The sequence below is a fragment of the Capricornis sumatraensis genome, chromosome 3 (assembly GCF_032405125.1).
Source record: "Capricornis sumatraensis isolate serow.1 chromosome 3, serow.2, whole genome shotgun sequence".
Taxonomy (NCBI): Eukaryota; Metazoa; Chordata; class Mammalia; order Artiodactyla; family Bovidae; genus Capricornis; species Capricornis sumatraensis.
Window position 1 is genome coordinate 75,287,858 of NC_091071.1, and position 22,050 is coordinate 75,309,907.

The window sequence follows — 22,050 nt, forward strand, 5'->3', positions numbered from 1 at the left end:
AGGTGGGAGGGGGGTTCATGTTTGGGAACGCATGTACACCCATGGTGGATTCATGTCAATGTATGGCAAAACCAATACAGTATTGTAAATTAAAAAAGTAAAAAAAAATAAATTAAATTAAAAAAAATAAAAAATAAAAAAACAAAGCAGATGAGGGCATGCATTTTTTATAGCCAATAATATTTAAATAACTTTGTATGGTGACAGATGGTTACTAGACTTACCATGCTGATCAATTCTGAATACATGTAGACATCAAATCACTGCATTGTACACCTGAAACTGATATAATATTGTATGTCAACTATACTTCAATTTCAAAAAGAAAAAAAAATAAGATTTCTCTGTGTGGTTGGGATATCAGTAATCTGTTTGTTTCTTTGTGAGGGCATACTTTTAATATGTGTGGGTGTAATGAAGGTTTCCAGTTGGTTTAAATTTATTTAATATGCAATTATTTTTAGAGCACTTTTCGGTTCACAGAAAAATTGAGAGGAAGAGACAGCAGTTTCTCATTACCCTTGTGCCCCTAGGCATGCACGGCCTCCTCCATTATCAATGCCCTCTGCCAGACTGGTACCTTTGTTTTAACTGATGAACCTACACTCGTATATCATAATCACCAACCCATAGCTTACATTATCGCTCACCCTCGGTGCTGTACATTCTATGGGTTTGGACAAATGTAAAATGACATGTATGTGTCAATACAGTGACCACTGAGACTTCACTGCAAAGAAAGCAAAGACTTTCTTCTGCTGACTTTGAAGAACAAGTCACCATGGGTTCTATAGCTAAAAGGAAATAATTCTACCAATCAGCACATGAACTTTAAAGAGGACCTCAGGCATCAGATGAGACCTCAGCCCTGGCCACTATCTTGACTTCACCCTTCTGATGCCCTGAATAGAGGGCCTAGGTAAGCTGTCCCCAACCTCTGATCCATAGAAGCTCTGAGATAATAAATAAGTTGTTTGAACCACTATGTTGTGATTATTAGTCAGCAGTTGAAAGCCAATATGTTATCTAATTGGTATTTCATGTGTTGATTTTTAGAACAATTGAATTGAAGCACTTTAGAAAAAATCTACGTATGATTTATATATTGATTATGAAGTAGATTGTGGTATATTTCCAGATGTTTCTAAATAAAAGCCTATGATTAAGCTTTTGTTTCTAGATATTTTTTGCCAGTTCCATATTGAGCCATTTCAAACTGTCTGTACTGGTATCCCTGCTTCTTGTTTTATAGAGGACTTAGTAGTGATATCATTCTGATTTTGTTCAGAGGATGGTCTTTATAGTGTTTGTAAGATTTCTGAGGAAGGCTTTGCTTCCTGTTAGCATGTCTTGGAAAATGGTAACTAACTACTCTATAAATTAGCCCAAGAATAGCTGTACAATACTCTAATTATATGGTACTAATCAGAATGCTTGGATCATATTTTCTCTGGGGATTATATTTTCTTAAGCTATTTCTTCCTTGCCACAATTGGGATTTGTTGTTTATGGGAGCAGAAAGACTTTCCTTTTGTAAGAAGAGTAACTTACTGTGTGGTTTTGGATCTGATGATCTGAAAAAATGTTCTATACATGTAGATAAATGACATTTCTTGTGTTGCTTTGTTAAGAAGCCCTAGCCATATTAGCTCAGGGAGATTATGATCTAATTATTTTATTTTTGATAAGGCTTCAACAAATGTAGCTTTATTAATTTAATACATGATGATCTGTTTCATGAGTCATAGAAAGAAGTTAAGGCACGAGGTGAGTTGGATAATCAAATGTTACTGTGCTCAGGAAAATACAGATACTTTCAAGACTCTCTCAAGTACTCACAGTAATAATGAAGAAATATTTGAAACTTTGTGTTGATATGAATACCTGGACACTTTGCTCGTTAAGCTTTTTATGAGTCTCTGAAATGCTTTCCATTCACTTTTTTCTTTTAGTTTCATAATTTAGTCATGTTTAATTTTTGAACTAAGAGGTCTTCTATACTCAAGAAACGATATCTTAATACACCTTTTGCAAACTGCTTTTTTTCTTGAAGAGGTATGTTCAAATGTAAACCATTGTTTTTCCAGGAATTTTTCCAAATGTACATTTGCTATCTTTCTTTTTTTTTTTTAATCTAAAATAGATGCAAAGTAAGTGTTTTTGCAAGGCTAACTCCTACTCTGCCAAAAGTGTCATGCTTCTCAATGGATGTGGCGCCCTCTAGTGGATAGAGTTGCAATAATATAAACTTTTTTTCAAACAAATTTCCCTTGAGGAGAAATTCGCAAAATATTACCATTTTAAAGTGTACCATTAAGTGGTATTTCGTGTATTAACAATGCTGTGAGACAGCTAGCTCTCTCTAGTTTCAAAACTTCTTAATTATTCCATAAAATACCTCATAACCATTAGCTCAGTTCAGTTCAGTTCAGTTCAGTCGCTCAGTTGTGTCCGACTCTTTGCAACCCCATGAATCGCAGCACGCCAAGCCTCCCTGTCCATTAGCTAATCCCTCCCTATTCAATGTTCTGCCATACCCTTGCAAGCTCTACTTCCTGTCTCTATGGATTTGCTTAATCTGGATATATCATTTAAAAGAAACATACAGAATGTGATTTTTGGTGGCTGGCATCTCTCATTTACATAATATTTTTGAGGTTCATGTCAGTGACTGAACTGAACTGAATATTTCATTGTATGTATATACCACAATTGACTTATCTGTTCATTCACTGGTTGAAATTTAGGTTGTTTCTACCTTTTTGTTGTTACAATTAATCCTATTATAAACTTTTGTATACAAGTTTCTGTGTGAATGTATGTTTCCATTTCTTGTGGGTAAATACTTTGCAGTTTAATCGCTGGGTCATGTGGTGAGTCTGTATTTAATTTTCTGAGGAACCACACATGCGAAAAGGCCAACCAAGACACATCAGAATGTGGTTTTCTAAAATACTGTCATGTTTTGCAAGAGAATGCTTCTTCATGTGGGAAAATAATGACAATACTTATAGTTACTTATATTTCCCTCTAATAATGCCAGTCTTTTACAGAAAGCCTTTCTAGAATTTAACATGGGATAATAATCTTCCTTTTCCCATAAAGACTGACTTCAATGATGTGCTATAAGATTTATCAATTAAAATATATATGATTATTTAGTATGTCAAGATGTTTGTGTGACCTATTGTATTTTGACTTCTAAATAAGTTTTTCTCCTTTTTCTTGACTTCTTTTCATCTGAAAAACATGACTTTTTTTTTGTTTCAAATAACAGGAATTCAGATATCAATTATATCAATTTAGAGGGGAAAAAACATTGTTCCTCTTCAAACTTGATATTTATAAATTTACAGTAATGTTGAATTTTTACATATTAAGACTCAAAGTTCAGAAAGTTGAATAAAGTATAGACTCTAAAATAGGAAGAGTAGTACATTATATAAGGGAAGTTCTTGTCTCACAGGAAACGGAAACCATTTCCTGCTACTCGTCAGTGGAACAAAAGAGAAAAAATTAGGAAGAGAAGGAGATCAGATATTAGTGACCTGATTCTCTCTTCCAGCTCATAGCTAAAAGTAGTATTAGAAGTGGTGGTGGTAGACTGTTACCATTCAAAGATGGATTTAAGTGACTCTCAAGCAGAGGGCATATTCTGCACTTTTCAGGACATAGCTGAAAGCTGGCAAGTAGATTGATACAGCCACCATGGAGAACAATATAGAGGGTCCTTAAAAACTAAAGATAGAACTTTCATAAGACCTAGCAATCCCACTACTGGGCATATACCCTGAGAAAACCATGGCTCAAAAAGACACATGTAGCCCAATGTTCACTGCAGCACTGTTTGTAATAGCCAGGACATGGAAGCAACCTAAATTTCCATCGATGGATGAATGGACAAAGAAGATGTAATACATATATACAGTGGAATACTACTCAGTCATAAAAGGAATGAAATTGGGTCATTTGTCGAGATGTGAATGGACCTGGCATCTGCCATACAGAGTGAAGTAATTCAGAAAGACAAAAACAAATATCGTGTATTAGCACATATATGTGGAATGTAAAAAAATGGTACAGATGAGCCTATTTGCAGGGAGGAATAGAGAGGCAGACATAGAGAATGGACAGATGAGAAGGGGAGGATGGAGTGAACTGGGAGATTAGGATTGACATATACACACTACAGTGCATCAAGCAGATAGCTAGTGGGAAGCTGCTGTATGGCCCGGGGAGCTCAGTGCAGTGCTTTGTGATGATCTGGAGGGGTGGCTTGGGGGTGCCGGAGGGAGATTCAAGAGGGAGGGGATATACGTATACTTACAGCTGATTCACCATGCACAGAAGAAACTCATACAACATTGTAAAGCAATTACACTCTAACTAAAAATTAACTTTAAAAAAGATACTCTTTAATATGACAAAAAAGAAATCCCTACATCTGGGACTTCCCTGGTAGTCGAGTGGTTAAAACCCCGTGTTTTCAATGCAGGGGTTCCATCACCCTGGTCATGAAACTAAGATTCCATATGCCACATGGCCAAAAATAAATACATAAATAACCTATACCAAACAGCATACTTAATAGTAAACAATTAAAATATTCCTCAAACTCAAATGGAAAGTAAACAAGCTAACTATTATCATCATACCCCTTAAATGTTATAATGGATGTCTACGCAGTCTAGTAAGGGAAGAAAATGAAAATGATGGTAATAGGATTAAAAAGAACAGAAATCAGTAAAATAGAAAACTGAAAAACTGTAGAGAAAAATCAGTAAATCACAAGTTGGCATTTTTGAATACATTAGTGAAATTGCGGAAATCCTTATTGACTATGCCAAAGCCTTTGACTGTGTGAATCACAATAAACTGTGGAAAATTCTGAAAGAAATGGGACTACCAGACCACCTGACCTGCCTCTTGAGAAAGCTGTATGCAGGTCAGGGAGCAACAGTTAGAACTGGACATGGAACAACACACTGGTTCCAAATAGGAAAAGGAGTACATCAAGGCTGTATATTGTTACCCTGCTTATTTAACTTCTATGCAGAGTACATCATGAGAAACGCTGGGCTGGAAGAAGCACAAGCTGCAATCAAGATGCCAGGAGAAATATCAATCACCTCAGATATGCAGATGACACCGCCCTTATGGCAGAAAGTGAAGAGGAACTATAAAACCTCTTGATGAAAGTGAAACAGCAGAGTGAAAAAGTTGGCTTAAAGCTCAACATTCAGAAAACGAAGGTCATGGCATCTGGTCCCATCACTTCATGGGAAATAGATGGGGAAACAGTGTCAGACTTTATATTTTGGGGCTCCAAAATCACTGCAGATGGTGACTGCAGCTATGAAATTAAAAGACGCTTACTCCTTGGAAGAAAAGTTATGACCAACCTAGATAGTATATTCAAAAGCAGAGACATTACTTTGCCGACTAAGGTCCGTCTAGTCAAGGCTATGGTTTTTCCAGTGGTCATGTATGGATGTGAAAGTTGGACTGTGAAGAAGCCTGAGCACTGAAGAATTGATGCGTTTGAACTGTGGTGTTGGAGAAGACTCTTGAGAGTCCCTTGGACTGCAAGGAGATCCAACCAGTCCATTCTGAAGGAGATCAGCCCTGGGATTTCTTTGGAAGGAATGATGCTGAAGCTGAAATTCCAATACTTTGGCCACCTCATGCGAAGAGTTGACTCATTGGAAAAGACTGATGCTGGGAGGCATTGCGGGCAGGAGAAGGGGACGACCGAGGATGAGATGGCTGGAAGGCATCACCAACTCGATGGACGTGAATTTGAGTGAACTCCGGGAGATGGTGATGGACAGGGAGGCCTGGCGTGCTGCGATTCATGCGGTCTCAAAGAGTCGGACATGACTGAGCGACTGAACTGAACTTAGATAAGCTGATTACGAGAAAGAGATAAACCACACATTTTCAATAGCAAAAATGAAAAAAGGGATATGACTAAAGAGGGCACAGACATCACAAGCATAAAAAAGGGAAGATTTGAACAATTTATACAACAAATGCAATAACTTAGGAATTCTTAGAGGAAATTCTTAAAAAAGTGTAACTTAGCAAAACTAAAAGAGAGAAAAAAAAAGCAGGAAACAATTTCCATAGCCTTATATTTGTTGAACAGATTAATGTCTTAAATTTAAAACTTCTGCACAGGGAAGACTCAAGTTACAGACGGCTTTACTAGTGAGTTTTATCAATATGGAAAGTGAAAGTGTTAGTCACTCAGTCCTGTCCAATTCTTTGTGACCCCATGGATGTAGCCTGCCAGGTTCCTCTGTCCATGGAATTCTCCAGGCAAGAATACTGGAGTAGGTAGCCATTCTCTGCTCCAAGGGCTCTTCCTGACCCAGGGATGGAACCCAGGTCTCTTGCAAGCAGTTTCTTTACCGTCTGAGTCACCAGGGAAGCCCCATATGGAATGGAGAAATCATTCCACTCTTATAGAAATTCTTTCAGAAATGAACACTTTCTAATTTGTTCTATGAAGACAGCATTATCCTGATACTAAAACCTGACAAGTTATCCAGAAAGAGCACTAAAAATGAGAGACCCTATGAAACATGAAAGAAAGATTTAGAAATTTTAACACGTAACTCTCAAAAGTTCCAGATGGAGAGAACAAAAAATATGACATGAGACTATATCTCTAATGCTAAAAGTTAGTGTTTTTGAAATTTTCTTAAAGATACTGATAAATATCTTCAAATTATATTAGCAGGAATTCTGTCAGATTAACAAAAGTAATTTTATAATGACACAAAAAATCTAAAATAATTAAAAAATAATTATAACTAAGCTGATCTATTAAAAATGTGGCTGACATCTTCAGAAAAAGAAAAACCAAGTCAGCTTGCTGTCCACAAATGTCACTAACAGAATTTCTCATATATTTCCAGAAGGAAATAGAGCACAAAGTGAAGTTCAGTTCAGTTCAGTCGCTCAGTCGTGTCCGACTCTTTGTGACCCCATGAATTCCAGCACGCCAGGCCTCCCTGTCCATCACCAACTCCCGGAGTTCACTCAGACTCGCATCCACTGAGTCAGTGATGCCATCCAGCCATCTCATCCTCTGTTGTCCCCTTCTCCTCCTGCCCCTAATCCCTCCCAGCATCAGAGTCTTTTCCAATGAGTCAACTCTTCGCATGAGTTGGCCAAAGTACTGGAGTTTCAGCTTCAGCATCATTCCCTCCAAAAGAAATCCCAGGGCTGATCTCCTTCAGAATGGACTGGTTGGATCTCCTTGCAGTCCAAGCAGAAGCAAATTTAAAGAAATTATTATAATTAACATCTAAATAAGTCTAAATAACCACTGCCTAAATAGATCCACAATAATAATACTGTTTAATTCATTGGGTGTCAGACAAGGTAGTAGTATTAAAATAGTAGACAATAAAAACACAAGAAGTAAGCAAAGATGAAATCAGCTAGAAATGTCATTGTTCCAGATAAGGGTTCAACTATTGATTGTATTTCACTATTTAAGCATGCACATTAAAATTTTAAAGTAATCACATAAAAAGGAGCAAAGGAGAAGGAGGAAGGAAGGAAGTATGTATCTTCACAACAGTAGAGCTGGAGGGGAAATGATGATAAAATTAATGCAAAAGAGGACAATTGAAAAGAAAAGGAAGAAAAGCTTAAAAAATCAAAAGTACAAAATAAGGTGATTAAAAATAAAATCAAATACATCTGTACATAAATTAAACATAAGATAATATAGGCTATTAATATAAAATGTCAGGTTGGCTTTTAAAAAATATATATGTTCTTTTAAAAAGATATGCTAAGAAGTAAAAATACAGATACCTTTAAATAAAAGAGATGGGAAATGAAATCTCTGTTAAACATTAGCAAAAATCAGTCAATGTTCCCTTATTACTATCATCTTAAATAGGCACAGATGTATCTGATTTCACTGATCATTATCTTGCTTTGGTGCAATCAATCACATCCTTCTGCCAACAGAATAAATTTCAGACTCTAGCATAACTTTCAAATTTCTTCAGCTTTAGCTACACAGTTCCTTTGGACAGTGAAGTTCATCTTTGATCTCTCAGCTCCTATCATAAAGCTAATATGAAGTAGAACTCAAATATTTATTTAGTTCAGGTGAAAGAAAAAAATCATGATTCATGTAACCATTGTGACATTTACTTGCATAATGTCCTTTCCAGCTTTTTTTAGATATATTTTTCTCTGAGAAAAAAACAGAGAGGAGGAACACATTTACACTGTGGATCTAATGTATTGACAACTAAGCAAACTTTCTTTCCCACGTGGCTCTTCTTTTCCTGTTTCCCTCTATTGCTGTGCATGGCAACAACAAAAGACTATTTTTTCAGAGGATAATTTATGAAGAAATCCCTTCTGTTTCTTATACTCCCTTCCTTTCCTCAATTTTCCCATTTTTTCTTCCTTCTTCTTCCTTTTCCCCCTCCCTGTACCTCCTCTCCCTGCTTTTCTTCACTCCTCCCTTCTCTTTGTAAGTTGATCTATATTATTCAGAGCTTAGGAAAACAAGTGATGGTAAGAGGTGCCCAACACAAAAATAGAAAGTCTTTTCTGTTTAGGTTTGTGAATTGACAATGACAAATTAAATGAATATTTTATATAAGCTGCCTCTCATTTGTCCAGACCTAATGGTTCTTACCCAACAGGGCATCTGGACAGCTATTCTATGAGTCCACACTCTTTCCTTAATCATCCTTCTACGCACTAGGGATGGTTGGGGTACAGTTTTGCATGTGTGAGTGTGTATGTATAATCTGAAGAAGCTCTCTAAATTATTCTGATAGAAAATCCTTTCCACCAACTATAGTCCTAGAAGAGAATCCCTGATATAAATGGGACAGTGTCACACCTGAAGATAAATACCTCTCTCTTGTAGAGTACAGCAAATGATATTCGGTATCTGGTGATAAACCATAATGAAAAAAATACTCAAAAGAATACATATGTATGTATAACTGAGTCACTTTGCTATACAGCAGAAATTAAACACAACATCGTAAATCAACTCTACTTCAGTAAAATTTAAAAAACAATAAACACCTCTTTCACTACAAGCACCTCCAATGTCATCATGTTGGGAACTTGTATCTGATGACTTATACAATGAAGCCCTGAAGGGGACAGGGACATTTTCTATAGGATACGTTTTTCATATTGAGCAAGGATACGCTAACTCCTTGGCCCTCAACCTAAGTATGAATCAGCATCAGTGGGGAGCCTTAAAAAATTAGATGCTTAAGTTTCATCCTCAGAGATATGAATTCAGTTGGTCTGACTTTTTGGTCCAAAAGGCTTTTTTTTTTAAAAAGCTTCTCAGGTATTTCTAATAGGTAATCAGAACTGAGAAATCTTTCCCAAACTTTTCATAATTAAATCGTCATTTGGGGAATGTTTATATATTATGCAGAGTGAGATCCAAGCTCACTTAGAACTTTTGCCTCCAAAATTATAGATATGAAGATATATGAACTTTTTGTGGTGCAGCAGATTATTAGAAGTCTAAGTATACAGATTCTGTTATCTATAGACAGTAATAAACAAAAGCTTTGGCAAGCAGAAAAGAAACAAAGAGAATACCCTTAATGAAAAATACTGAGAGCCTAAGGAAGTGATGAAAAGTATATAGAAAAGTAGATCAAGGATACACAGGGAAGGAACCAAAATGGGAAAAGAGAATAACAAGACAAAAACAGAGCAGCGGGCAGACAGGCAGGAGAAAGGATGCACAAGCTAAAATGTTAGTCAATTTTTTATTAATTTTTGTAATTTTCCACTACTCTATCCAATACCATATCTAGGTTTTTGGCCAATATTAAAACTAGATATCCAGTACACTCTTCTTAATTACTTTCCATTCCATGAAAAATTTAAAGGTGAATTATTATATTTAATGTGTATTTTTTACATTTTTTTCTGATAGATCATTTTACATGATAGAAATGTACCTTTAAATGGCATTTCCAAGATAGAAACAAAGAACAATTAAATACAAAACCAAAAGCAAAACCTTTATTCTTTGCCTTGATTGTAATGTGGTTTACCGTTCTTTATGGTAATAGCATTTTCCTGCATGCATTTCACCAACACACTACAAGTCAATAGCTTTAGTATAAAGAATCTACATTTAATGTCGCTTGTGAAAGAAACACAAAATGTTTTGCTGTGACTGGTAATATAATTTCATTTATATGATTTTTGTGGAATAAAGCTTGGATCTCATATCATATCTGATAAAGTTCTAATGTCATATGGGTTGGTAAGAATACAATCTATCTGTGTAAACAAACACTGGAAAAGACTGATGATTTATTGAATAAAAAGACTAGGTGGAAACATCTGATTCAAGCAATGCCAAGAATATCAACTCATCGTTCCTTAAGCCTCTTTCGATGATAAGGCATCACTATGAAAGCAAATAAATGCTGGACTCAGTCTGAGATTCGTTTCACATTGAAATGTGTGCAAAGTTTACAGTACTAATAAAAAGCAGGAATCTACGCTGCATTTTACTCTTCGTTTCTTATTTCGTGAAGTGCTTTAATTTAAAAGTGCTAGGAACAGAAACTAACAATAGTGACTGTGACATCAACCTGAAGATACTTTTAATTTCTCATTTATGTACAAAAAGGCTGAAAAAGAAAATAAAATGAACTTTGTACAATATTTATATTTTCTTAGAAAACTCTAACCATATATTTTCAACAGAATTAAGCAGCTTGCAACCTGTTTGTACATTGGGCTTTTTACCATAGAGTATTCAATTAAGATTGGAAGGATAAAATGCAAGAAGCTCTTCATTGTTTGCTGCAACCTATTGCTTAATGACATGAAGAATGAGGTCTTGGTAGAACAATTTGCTTCACTTTACCACTGACATATGGCTTCCCATATTAGACTTCTGAACAGTGGAAGGAATAAGAGGCAGCAGCAGAGGCAAGATAAACATGCAGCAGTGACAGCATCAAACTATAATGGAACCAGTTACATCATATTACCTGTTGAAAGCTTGCAAACTCTACTTCTGTGGTACATATTTGATGCAATAAATACTGTGCTTAAGTCGTCATCTTTGTTTGCTCAAACATGCACCACTGGGTAAAATTACTATTTACAAAGCAGACTTTTTTATGTTTTAAAGTGACATATTCTATGTCAACCTTACCAAGAGCAGAAGATGGCTAAACAATACTGTAGGAAAAAGCAGAATCAACTTTATACAGTGGTGGTGGGGGATGCTTTTTGGTCAATTCAGGTTTTTAGAAAGGACTGATAGGATATTTTTATTTTATGCCAAAGGACACTTATCAAAAATGTTATAGTCATGCTGCCAGGACTCAGAATGACTATGTAATGGTGTGTGTATATGTGTGTGTGTGTTTCTCTCTGTGTGTATACATATATATGTATATACATGCACATATACATATATACATGTATATGTAATGAATTATGTAAAAATAAAACAACTTTTTAATGCTTGTGGATCCTATGGAACATTTACAGGCACAGTAAAATTTTTCTGGATGAAATATCTTAAAAACATGAACAGCTATTTAAGCACCTCAAAAATCTGAAGACATCCTGACACAAGAAGTAAACTCTTCCCTTTTGTGACGTGATTTTTTTTTTTTTACATGACAATGAGAAGTGCAGCATGCTTTCATTTAAAATATATCCAGTTATACAATAGAGAAACATAGAATTTCTTACCTTTACTCCCTCTCCCCAAACGTAAACCCATTTACAAAAATAGTCACATATAATAGTAAACAACCTGTGCATTAAAAAAAAAAAGTGACCAATTCACAGCATACATTTTGTAAAAATATGGCAGGTGTGGCAGTTAGAACATAAACAGCGGTGACAATTACTGTTATCAAGTGTCACGTGTTGAATTTACATAAAAATTTAACTTCCCTCCCCCCTTTAAATTGGTTCCTAGAGTCTGAGTAGCCATTACTCTCTGCTCTTCAGCAGTGTCAGCTGGTTGTGGACACAGAAACCTCCTGTCGATGCTGTTTCTCTGGTTTGTTGAGTCCCAGTTTGCTGACCAGAGGCCCCTGTCTTGTTATAGGCACTGACCTTAAGTATACATTTGTAAAAACAGTCAGTTTGGCATAGACCTCCTGTCGGAGTCCTGTTGACACCAACACATCACCATCACGGGCTGTAAACAATTGATCACAAAATGGAATATTGTTTCCTTTTACTTTTTACTTTCCCTGATATCTTTCCCTTTGTCTTCCTTTTCTGATTTGTCTTTTTCAAATTTTTCTTTCTCGGGTTTGGTCACACTGTCATAGGAAGGTGGAGACGTGGTGGAAGGGGTCATGTCGGTTTTCTCTGGAGTTGAATTCTCATTTAGTTTATCAATGAGGATATCTTCTTTGATGGGTGTTCCCTCACCTTCTTTGCCTTTGTCTTTCTTATATATACATGAAACTTTTTTAACTTTTTGCTTCAAGAGGTAGCGTCTATAAGCCCTCTGGATAACAATAGCAGACACCTCCTCTTGTTTGCGTTTCAGAGTGGTTGTAATGGGCTCATATGAGACTTTGGAGGGGTTCGATGCCATGAATCTTTCTTCCATCTGGATTCGAAGGGCATCCATCTCTCCACTCTCACCCAAAACACGCTTTGTAAAGGCAAATAAGATGTCAAGGCAGTGGATCCTGTCCCCACTGACCATGGGCAGGTCCATAGCAATGAGCTGGACTTTGTTCGGTTTTGCTATGAGAAGAGGAGGATCCAGGGCAGCTGCAAAATCAGAGAGCTTGGAGAACTCTATGAACTGGGTGGCGTCGGGATCAAACTTCTCCCAAACCTCGTAGAACATCTCAAAGTCGTCCTCACTCAGGGGCTCTGCGCTTTCTTCAGTAGCAACACTGAAGTTCTCCAGGATGACAGCAATGTACATGTTCACCACGACCAGAAATGATATGATGATGTAACTGACGAAAAAGAAAATCCCAACAGATGGGTTTCCACAGTCTCCCTTAACTGAGCTGCCAGGGTGATCTTTTTCAGGGTCACAGTCTGGAGGTCCACTGTTGAGGATAGGTGCTAGCAATCCATCCCAGCCAGCAGAGGTGGTAATCTGGAACAGGCAGATCATGCTGTTGCCAAAGGTCTCAAAGTTGAACATGTCGTCAATTCCAACCTCCCTCTTAACATAGGCGAAGTTGGACATTCCAAAGATGGCATAGATGAACATGACCAGGAAGAGCAGGAGGCCGATGTTAAACAGCGCAGGAAGGGACATCATCAGAGCAAAGAGCAGCGTGCGGATCCCCTTGGCCCCTTTGATCAGACGCAGGATTCGGCCAATCCTGGCAAGACGGATCACTCGGAATAGGGTAGGGGACACAAAATATTTCTCTATCAGCTCAGCCAGAAACATACCTATGGAAAGCCAAGATACAACAAAAATAATGTTATATGTAATGGCAGCAAACGAAAATGTACATTTCTAAGATAAGCACTAACTATTTTTACAAAATGTGGACATGAGAATTAGGTATACACATACACACAAGCACATACTAGTTTTATAAAATGTGGACATGAGAATTTGGTACACACACACACACACACATTTACATATACATAATCTGCAATATTCAGTTAGCAAAATGAAACTGGTATGTTTAGTGCTATAACATTAACAGTTTTATACTAACTGAAGGTATTAATGGTCATTTTTCCCAGTTCAAGTAAAGCATATACCAAAAGACACAATGTATATGGTAGCCAAGTATAGAAATGGATTTATGTTTCTGAATACTAGTTTTATACTAGTATTTGCATAAGGACTAATGGATAAAGCATGTAATTTTAGATTAGGAATATGAGACTTATTCTTCTCAGATGGTTTGATCAATTTTATTTGGGAGGTGGCAGAAGACACAACCCAGGCTTTCCAGACAGACATACTTGGGACTGAATCCTGGCAATGATTTTATCCATTGCCAAATGGTGATAATAGCTATTAAATAGTTTTGTTGGTGGTGGTTAGGCTCAACATTTACTAAGTCTTCTCTTTGTGCTATATATAAGTGCTAAGGGCATTTACTTTCATAATCTCATTTAATCCTCACAACACCACCTTACAAAAATATTTCTTGGGAAACCAGGGATCGGAGAGGTGAGATTCCTCTTGCCATAGGTCACAGAACTGGTAAAGAGTGAAAACATGGATGCACCAGGTCGTCTCCCAGGAGTCTCCTCCCTTAATCACTACATTACTTCCCTATAGCACCATCATTGGGATCAAATGGAATGACACCTTATTTCAAAGTTCTATTTAACTAAGAAAAGTATATAAACAGTGGAATATGACTGTTCTATGTGTATGTACTCTTTCCTCAAACAGGCAGAACTTTACTTCTAGCACCTGATTTAACATCCTACACACAAGCAATACGTATTGATGAAATGAATCTGCTTTGATTTTTTTGAACAAAATGTCTACTTTTGAAAAAGAATATTATGCACTGTAGAAAATTATCTGAACCCAAAGATGACATGAGGCTCGTTTGAGTGCAAATATATATAAGCACACAACATGTTATTCCAATTATCAAGGACAATTATTTGACTACTTCTACTGATTAATATGTGTCCATGTGTGTGAATTGTTTATTCAAAGCAATACTTGTCTATACCACAGGAGTATGACTGTTTATTATGCCAAAGTTGCACTTATTTTCTTCTGGCATGGGACAAGATGATACATGAAAGCTACGTGTATAATATAAATATAAATAATATAAATTGTCTCTTTTTTTTTACATATAGTTTTATGCACAGCACACAGTTAGATAAATGGCAAGCTGAGAATGGACTCTTCATTAGACTTTATTTGAAATTTTGGGATGAATGAGAAAGTATTAGTTAAAAATACTTTAAAGATTTAAAACACAAATTTTTACTCCTAAAAATTTCACTTGAGTGAAAGCACCTCTTCTTACCTACAATAGAGAGAATAACCACCACAAAATCAAAAATATTCCATCCAATGGTGAAATAGTAATAACGAAGAGAGATCAGTTTCAGCACACATTCTCCAGTGAAGAGAACGATAAACACCAGATTAATCCAGTACAGAATGTTGGTCATTTCTTGACTCTGGTCGTCAGTCTCCACCATCATGGTGACCATGTTGAGGCAGATAAGGATCATGATGCTGATATCGAAGACTTGTTTGGTTACAAAATCAAAGACCATCCCTTGGAATTTGTTCTGCAAAAAAAAAGAGTATGTGAAATTCCCTTAGAGACTGAAAAACAAATCAAGTCCAAGTTATCTGATTTTAACATAGTAATACGAAAATATAGCTTTTATTATAAAACATTCCATGTTTGTTTTACACTTGGAAGAAAATTTTGTATACTGGAATATCCAGCTCTTTCCAAATGTATTTGTTCTATTTACACTGTTTATGATAGCAGATTTTGTAAACTGACTTAATGTTAAGAACCACCTTTTAGTTTCTCAGTGCCTCAAACATAACCATGTGTACAGTAGACAGTAACTATTGATCACTATAATGAATCTTTGTTCGGAGAAGGCGATGGCACCCCACTCCAGTACTCTTGCCTGGAAAATCCCATGGACGGTAGGCTGCAGTCCATGGGGTCGCGAAGACTCCGACACTGAGCGACTTCGCTTTCACTTTCTTGCATTGGAGAAGGAAATGGCAACCCACTCCAGTGATCTTGCCTGGAGAATCCCAGGGACGGGGGAGCCTGTTGGGCTGCCGTCTACGGGGTCGCACAGAGTCGGACACGACTGAAGCGACTTAGCAGCAGCAGCAGCAGCATAATGAATCTTTGTTATCTTCTATGTTTGGGGTGAGCATCAAAATTAACTTTGAAGAACTAATGAATGAATACTTTTTTTGGGTCATTCCCCCCCTAGTTTCTTCCTTTATATTCCCCACCCACTATGTGCAGCAAAGCCACAGCATCTTAAATTCTACCTTAAGGTTCAGCTGAGAAGATGCTTTTAAAATTATAGTTCAAGTAAAAGGACATTGGTGTCCAGTTGGTAAAATCCAGTTAAATTCTATATTTTATTTAATAGTATCATACCAGGGTAAATTTCTTAGTTTTGCTGACCCATCTATGGTTATGTAAGATGTTAAGACAAAGGAAAGCAGAGTGAAGTTTATATGAGGTAACTGCTACAAGAATAAAATCATCTTTTAAAAAATTATAGCTTAAAATTTAGATGTTCAAACTTTGCCCTATTCAATCTGGACTTAATTTCCAAGCACTAACTAGCCTTATGTCTTGTTTATGAAGTTAAGTCCTCATCTTGTAAAGCAATTATGTTCACTGCCCCCTGTTTTTTTTTTCCTTCTTTTCACCTCTGTGTGCTCAATATTCATCATCCTAGAGCCTGGAACTTGGCTCACCGCTGCTAGGTCGTCCTCTACCTTCTCAGCTAGAACTACAGACCTTCTGCTATATCTATGCTCACAGTCTGCATTCCAGATGGATGCCTTTATTGGTCTGGATTCTCTGTGCTAATGTTCTGCCCCTGTCCGACTAGAAGAGGTATCCATTAACTCTGGGATATCAAATACTACTGGTTTGTTATATTTTGCAAAACCAACATTTTATTTTTGCATAAATAAACACATGAAAAAAAAATGTATTTTCTCTGAATACATATTTAGCCTGATGGACTGGACTTACATTGTTTCAGCTGGATCTGTTCTTCGAGGGCCTCCTTCAACTTAAATGCATTTAATTCCAGTTCTAAGCCCCTTGTTCTTAGCTCTTGTGTACTGAAGTCTACCTTTCCAAGTCTGGTTATGTTCCCCTTATTTCTACCCTTCTGATACTTGCTACCACTCTTGTACCATACTGTTTTATCTTGTTTATCCCTCTCTGTCATAATGCTTCTGTCAAGGGGCATTATTAGACTCCCCTTCTCAGTCTGGTGCATCCTAACTCAGTTTTAAGTTTTAAGCACTCTGTGATCTGACAGTTTTGTGCTTACATTTTTCATAAAATTTATGACATTTTATTGCAAATGGTTTGCTTTAATTAAAAAATCAATTTTCTTCCACAGATACAGCACCTAGAGTGAAGCAGATTCAAAATGGCTGAAAAGCAGCAACGTGCTATTTTATGTTCATATCAGCATTTTCAGTAAAAATCTCTTTAGATTCTTCGCCCATTGAGTTTTCCAGTGGGTTAGATCAACATACAACTCCACTGCACAGTCACCGTCTCATACTTAAATTTCAGAATATGCTGGAGGAAGCCATGTTCCCTAGAGCCTTATGTTCTCTCACTTTGTCTTGGCTCTTCCTAATGATTAGCAATCCTTTGTCTCTCACTTGCTCCCAGGATAACTTCAAACTTCTCAGAAATTTCCTATTCTCTTGCCCTCTATTCTTACTTCTTTTTTGAGAACACCAAAGTCAATTGTCTCAAAGAAACTCCTCTACCTTTTTGTCATTTTTTATATTATATTGATTTCCACACCTATCTTTTTATATTATATTGATTTCCACACCTATCTTTTTCTATACTACTCCAAAATCATTGGAGGACTCAGTCCCTTTCCCTCTGTAACCTAATCTACACTGTTTTTGAGCCACATCCTGTGCAGTTTTATTCTACATTTATTCCTTTTCTCTTCAATTTCTTCCTCTCTAGAATTGCTGCTTTGCTCTGAAACTAATCTCTCAATCTTTAGAAACTTTACTACTTTAGAAAATTTACTACTACTTCTAACATTCATTCTCTTTCAGAATCCCCTTTTGATTTTCAAATTCTGTAAACTAGCATCTCCAGTTGTTTTTTCCATTCATGTCCCTACTTCTTATTCTGTGTGACACCACTCTTCATCTAGTGTGTAAGGCAGAAACCCATAAGTCATCTTTCTTGCTTCCTTCTTCACTTCTCATATTCAATTAGTAAACCTTTTCATTTCATTCTTATGATAGCTCACAAATCCATTTTATTCATCTCCACACCACTCCGGCTCAGGCTATCACCCCTGAAATAGTTCCACAATGAGTCTGTACTGCACACACTGCTTCTGTCAATGCTGGTTCATGACAGTCACGACACCCAAACTGACCAGGTTCTGCTCAATGGTTTCGCTTTGCTCTAAGGACAAAGACTTGTCTTAATGTGGCCTAAGAAGCCCAGAAAAGTCTGGACCATCCTAACCTGTTCATTCTCACCATGTCCCAAATGAACCCCCACCCTCTGCACTCCAGCCTCACTGGCCTTCCTACCTCAGGACCTTCACATATCCATCCCTCTTATCTTCTTACATGGCCTATAGACACTTCCTCATTCTTCAGGCTTAGGCTCATGCTCAGTAAAGCCTTCTCTGATTAATCAGCCCCTTCTTTCTTATCAGCTCTCATAGCTAAATGGATTCTTTCCTTCTAGGATATTTCTATTTGTTGGTGTGACTATTTGATTACCAAATAGACTCTCTGTTTAGTATTTAATTCCAAATGCTTATCATCATACATTGTAAATGAATGACTGAATTAATTTGCCACATGGTTGCCAATAATATTCTAAGCTAAATGCACTAATCATTTCCTGTGCATCCCTACCCCTACTAAAGTAAATCTACATGTTATCTGATGCAATTAAACAGCCATTAAAATTTTTTTCTCATTATCTACATGTATGTGCTGCCTTACTAATAAATCTCACTCTTTCACTGATTTACCTCTTCTATAATGGTGACATGCACAAGGCTTCACACTCAGCACTTTTTTTTTTTTTGGTATAATTATCTTTCAAAAATGAACCTGTGCTTTAGAGCTCAACTGAATTATGTATGACAATGACAACTCTAAAATCCTTATCCCATATTCATAAGACCTAATCTTTCCAAATGCCTTTACAGAACTTTCAGTTACATTAACAGAATCAATAATTTCACAAAACATTAACTGCTTTACATTCTTTATTATCTGTATGTCCTCCCTCTTTTCCTATATTTTATAGGTTTGTAAGGGTTCATCTACTTGTCTAAGGCCCAGCATTACTTTGTGTCTAATATTTTCCCATCAGTTCAGTTCAGTTCAGTCACTTAGTCGTGTCTGACTCTTTGCAACCCCATGAATCGCAGCACGCCAGGCCTCCCTGTCCATCATCAACTCTCGGAGTTCACCCAAACTCATGTCCATCGAGTCAGTGATGCCATCCAGCCATCTCATCCTCTGTCATCCCCTTCTCCTCCTGCCCCCTATAAGAGTCTCTAAAAATCTCTTTTTCTTCACATTACGATGCTGTTCACTTAACTGTATCGTATTTTTACTTGGCTAAATTAAGATGGATTTATTCGGATTCATAGTGGGCTTGACTCATTTAACCCAGAAAACCTTGTGTTTCCTACTTACTATTTCAAAAATATATCGCTGTTCTCCACTGGAATATTTATTTCCATGACTTTGAAGTTTGTTTTTTCATATAAGCTATTACTCTGCTTTTCTCCTTTATCCATTCAAGTTGTATTATTTCTCAAAAAGTAGGCTCAAATTATACATTCTTTATGTTTTGTCCAATATTACTATCTACTTTCTTTGGGCTTTTGTTATCTTACAAACAGAATAGGGGCATGGCCAGTTATTTTATACCATCACTAATGGAGTCATAGAGCCATGATTCCTGGGGAACACTTGACTACCTTGTACCCTGTATACATTCAGAGAGGAGTTCTGAAACATGAAAGAACTCAGGGACTCTTCTGACAACAATTCCTTGCAGCAACCAAACAGACCAGTAGCCACTGGCAAATATACAATTGCAATCATCATAAAAAGCCATAGAGAATGATGTCATCTGATTTAGGGCAAGATGCTCAGAGGAAATAGGAAATTTTTCTTAAAAACCAGGAACAAACAAGACCTATGACTTGTTTCATTAATGATTCCATTCAAACTGCAGAGCTGGAGAGAATATGGGGCATATCCAAGCTGTATCAATTATCCCAATTGGTCCTCACTGCACTCTGAGAACATTCAATATTTCTACACTATATACGAATATGTTTTCTTCTCTACATTATTAGAAGCTCCTCAGTGACATCAATCCTATGGAATAATATTGGTATATAAGCCTGAACATTTTTACTTATATATATTTTATGTCTGTGTATAAAATATATTACATAATTTCTACATATTATGTATCTAAAAAATACCAAATACTTAGACTATTGAGGCTATCTGGTCACATTGCTAAGGCAGAAACTGTTTTGCAATACATGAAAATCAATATCTAGCAATTTGGGCTATAAAAGTGATAGATAACATAGCTTTTATTAATGATGAAAGTATGCTATTCTTACAGCAGGTCGAGGTATGGGTTTTTGTGGTTTCTTTGAACCCAATTTTTTCATTGCATTGTAGTATTTCTTCTGTTCTTCTGTCATAAAAATGTCTTGACCTCCAAAGTAAAGAAATGAAAGGAAAACTCGTAAAAATCATGTGCTTTGTAGCTATAAAATCCATATTAGTAACTGTGTCAAAAATGTCTCCACATTCTATTCTAAAGTTACTAACTAACGTGTTTTAGATATGCATATAGTCAATGTGTAAATTAGTCAGATTTCTGTACTGGAAATATCAGTACTTTCAGATAGCTGATAGTAATTCAGCCATCTGAATTATCAATCACTTAAAAACTCATAGATGATTAAGTCAAAATAATTTCTGAATTTTATATTCTTTCTTTTTGATGACTGCACTTGGAGCCAAAAGGAAACAGTGTGATATGTTTAGTTAGCACTTTAGAGCAAAGATGAAGTTTTAGTATACTTATCTTTTTTTTCTGCTGGTTGAAGTTATCTATGATGACACCAATGAAAAGGTTTAGAGTAAAGAATGAACCAAAAATAATAAAGATGACAAAATACAGATACATGTACAGATTGTCTTCATACTTGGGTTGTAATTCTACCTACAAAATATAAAAAATGATAACCATTAGACCTAAAACTTGTTTCATAGAAAAGACATCAGTGAATTTTCAATTCTCAAAGCATATCTCTATTACTAGAAATTTTTAAAAAGTTAAACAGATTTTAGGAAAGATCAAGTTTAACACACTTACTGAAGAGTCTCCAAACTCTTTCATTGACTTCAGAAAATGAAACAATTCATAGAAAAGTCTGAATAATTAAAATTCATTTCACCCAATAAATGCCTAGGATATGAATGTACTTTTAAGACCCCAATGGGGCATGTGGGATGAGGACTTCCTCTTCCTATAGAAGAGATGCTACAATTACACTAGTTTATGTTAAAAACTTTCAAATTTTACTTTCTCTGACTCAGTTTCTTCATCAGTAAAATGGAAAAAAACAGAACCAACTCTAGTATGGTAGTTCAGAAGGCTAAATATATTACTATATGAGAATTGTTAGAATAGAACCTGGCCAATAGTAATAGGTAAGAGTAAGGGTTTGATTTCTGTTATGTATTTCTCTTGCTAGACTAGAATTCTTACCATATGTGTTGACATAAGTACATCAGTAGGATCTTTCCATTCTGAAAATGAGTCTATTGATTCACTGTACTTAGCAGGTCTTAAGGACTGTTTCTGTAACAATGATGTGCTCTCTTATCCAACACAGTTCTGTTTTTTTTTTTTTTAAGTATGAATAATGTTGATAATGCTCAACTCTTTTAAAGAAATGAAAGTGAAAGTGTTAGTCACTTAGTTGCGTCTGACTCTTTGAGATCCCATGGACTGTAGCCTGCGAGGCTCCTCTGTTCACAAAATTCTCCAGGCAAAAACTCATTCTATAAGGCCACCATCACCCTAATACCAAAACCTGACAAAGATGCCACAAAAAAGAAAACTACAGGCCAATATCACTGATGAACATAGATGCAAAAATCCTTGATAAAATTCTAGCAATCAGAATCCAACAACACATTAAAAAGATCATACACCATGACCAAGCAGGCTTTATCTCAGGGATGCAAGGATTCTTCAATATCTGCAAATCCATCAATGT

General features: G+C 36.2%; 1 protein-coding gene across 4 annotated transcripts in view; it reads right to left on the reverse strand.

Annotated features, from left to right (window-relative positions):
* Positions 1 to 12,244: 12,244 nt before the first annotated feature.
* The window catches only part of LOC138075333 (sodium channel protein type 2 subunit alpha), an 85,731-nt gene continuing 75,925 nt past the window's right edge, over positions 12,245 to 22,050 (reverse strand). For 2 of the 4 annotated variants that reach the window (XM_068967022.1, XM_068967023.1), the window contains exons 23-26: positions 20,850 to 20,983; positions 20,377 to 20,481; positions 15,009 to 15,279; positions 12,245 to 13,440 (exon numbers count right to left, since the gene is read on the reverse strand). In XM_068967022.1, the coding sequence (XP_068823123.1) occupies positions 12,245 to 13,440; positions 15,009 to 15,279; positions 20,377 to 20,481; positions 20,850 to 20,983 (1,706 nt within the window). Of the gene's footprint in view, positions 13,441 to 15,008; positions 15,280 to 20,376; positions 20,482 to 20,849; positions 20,988 to 22,050 lie in introns of all 4 variants that reach the window. The other 2 variants (XM_068967020.1, XM_068967021.1) reach the window with 1 other exon arrangement.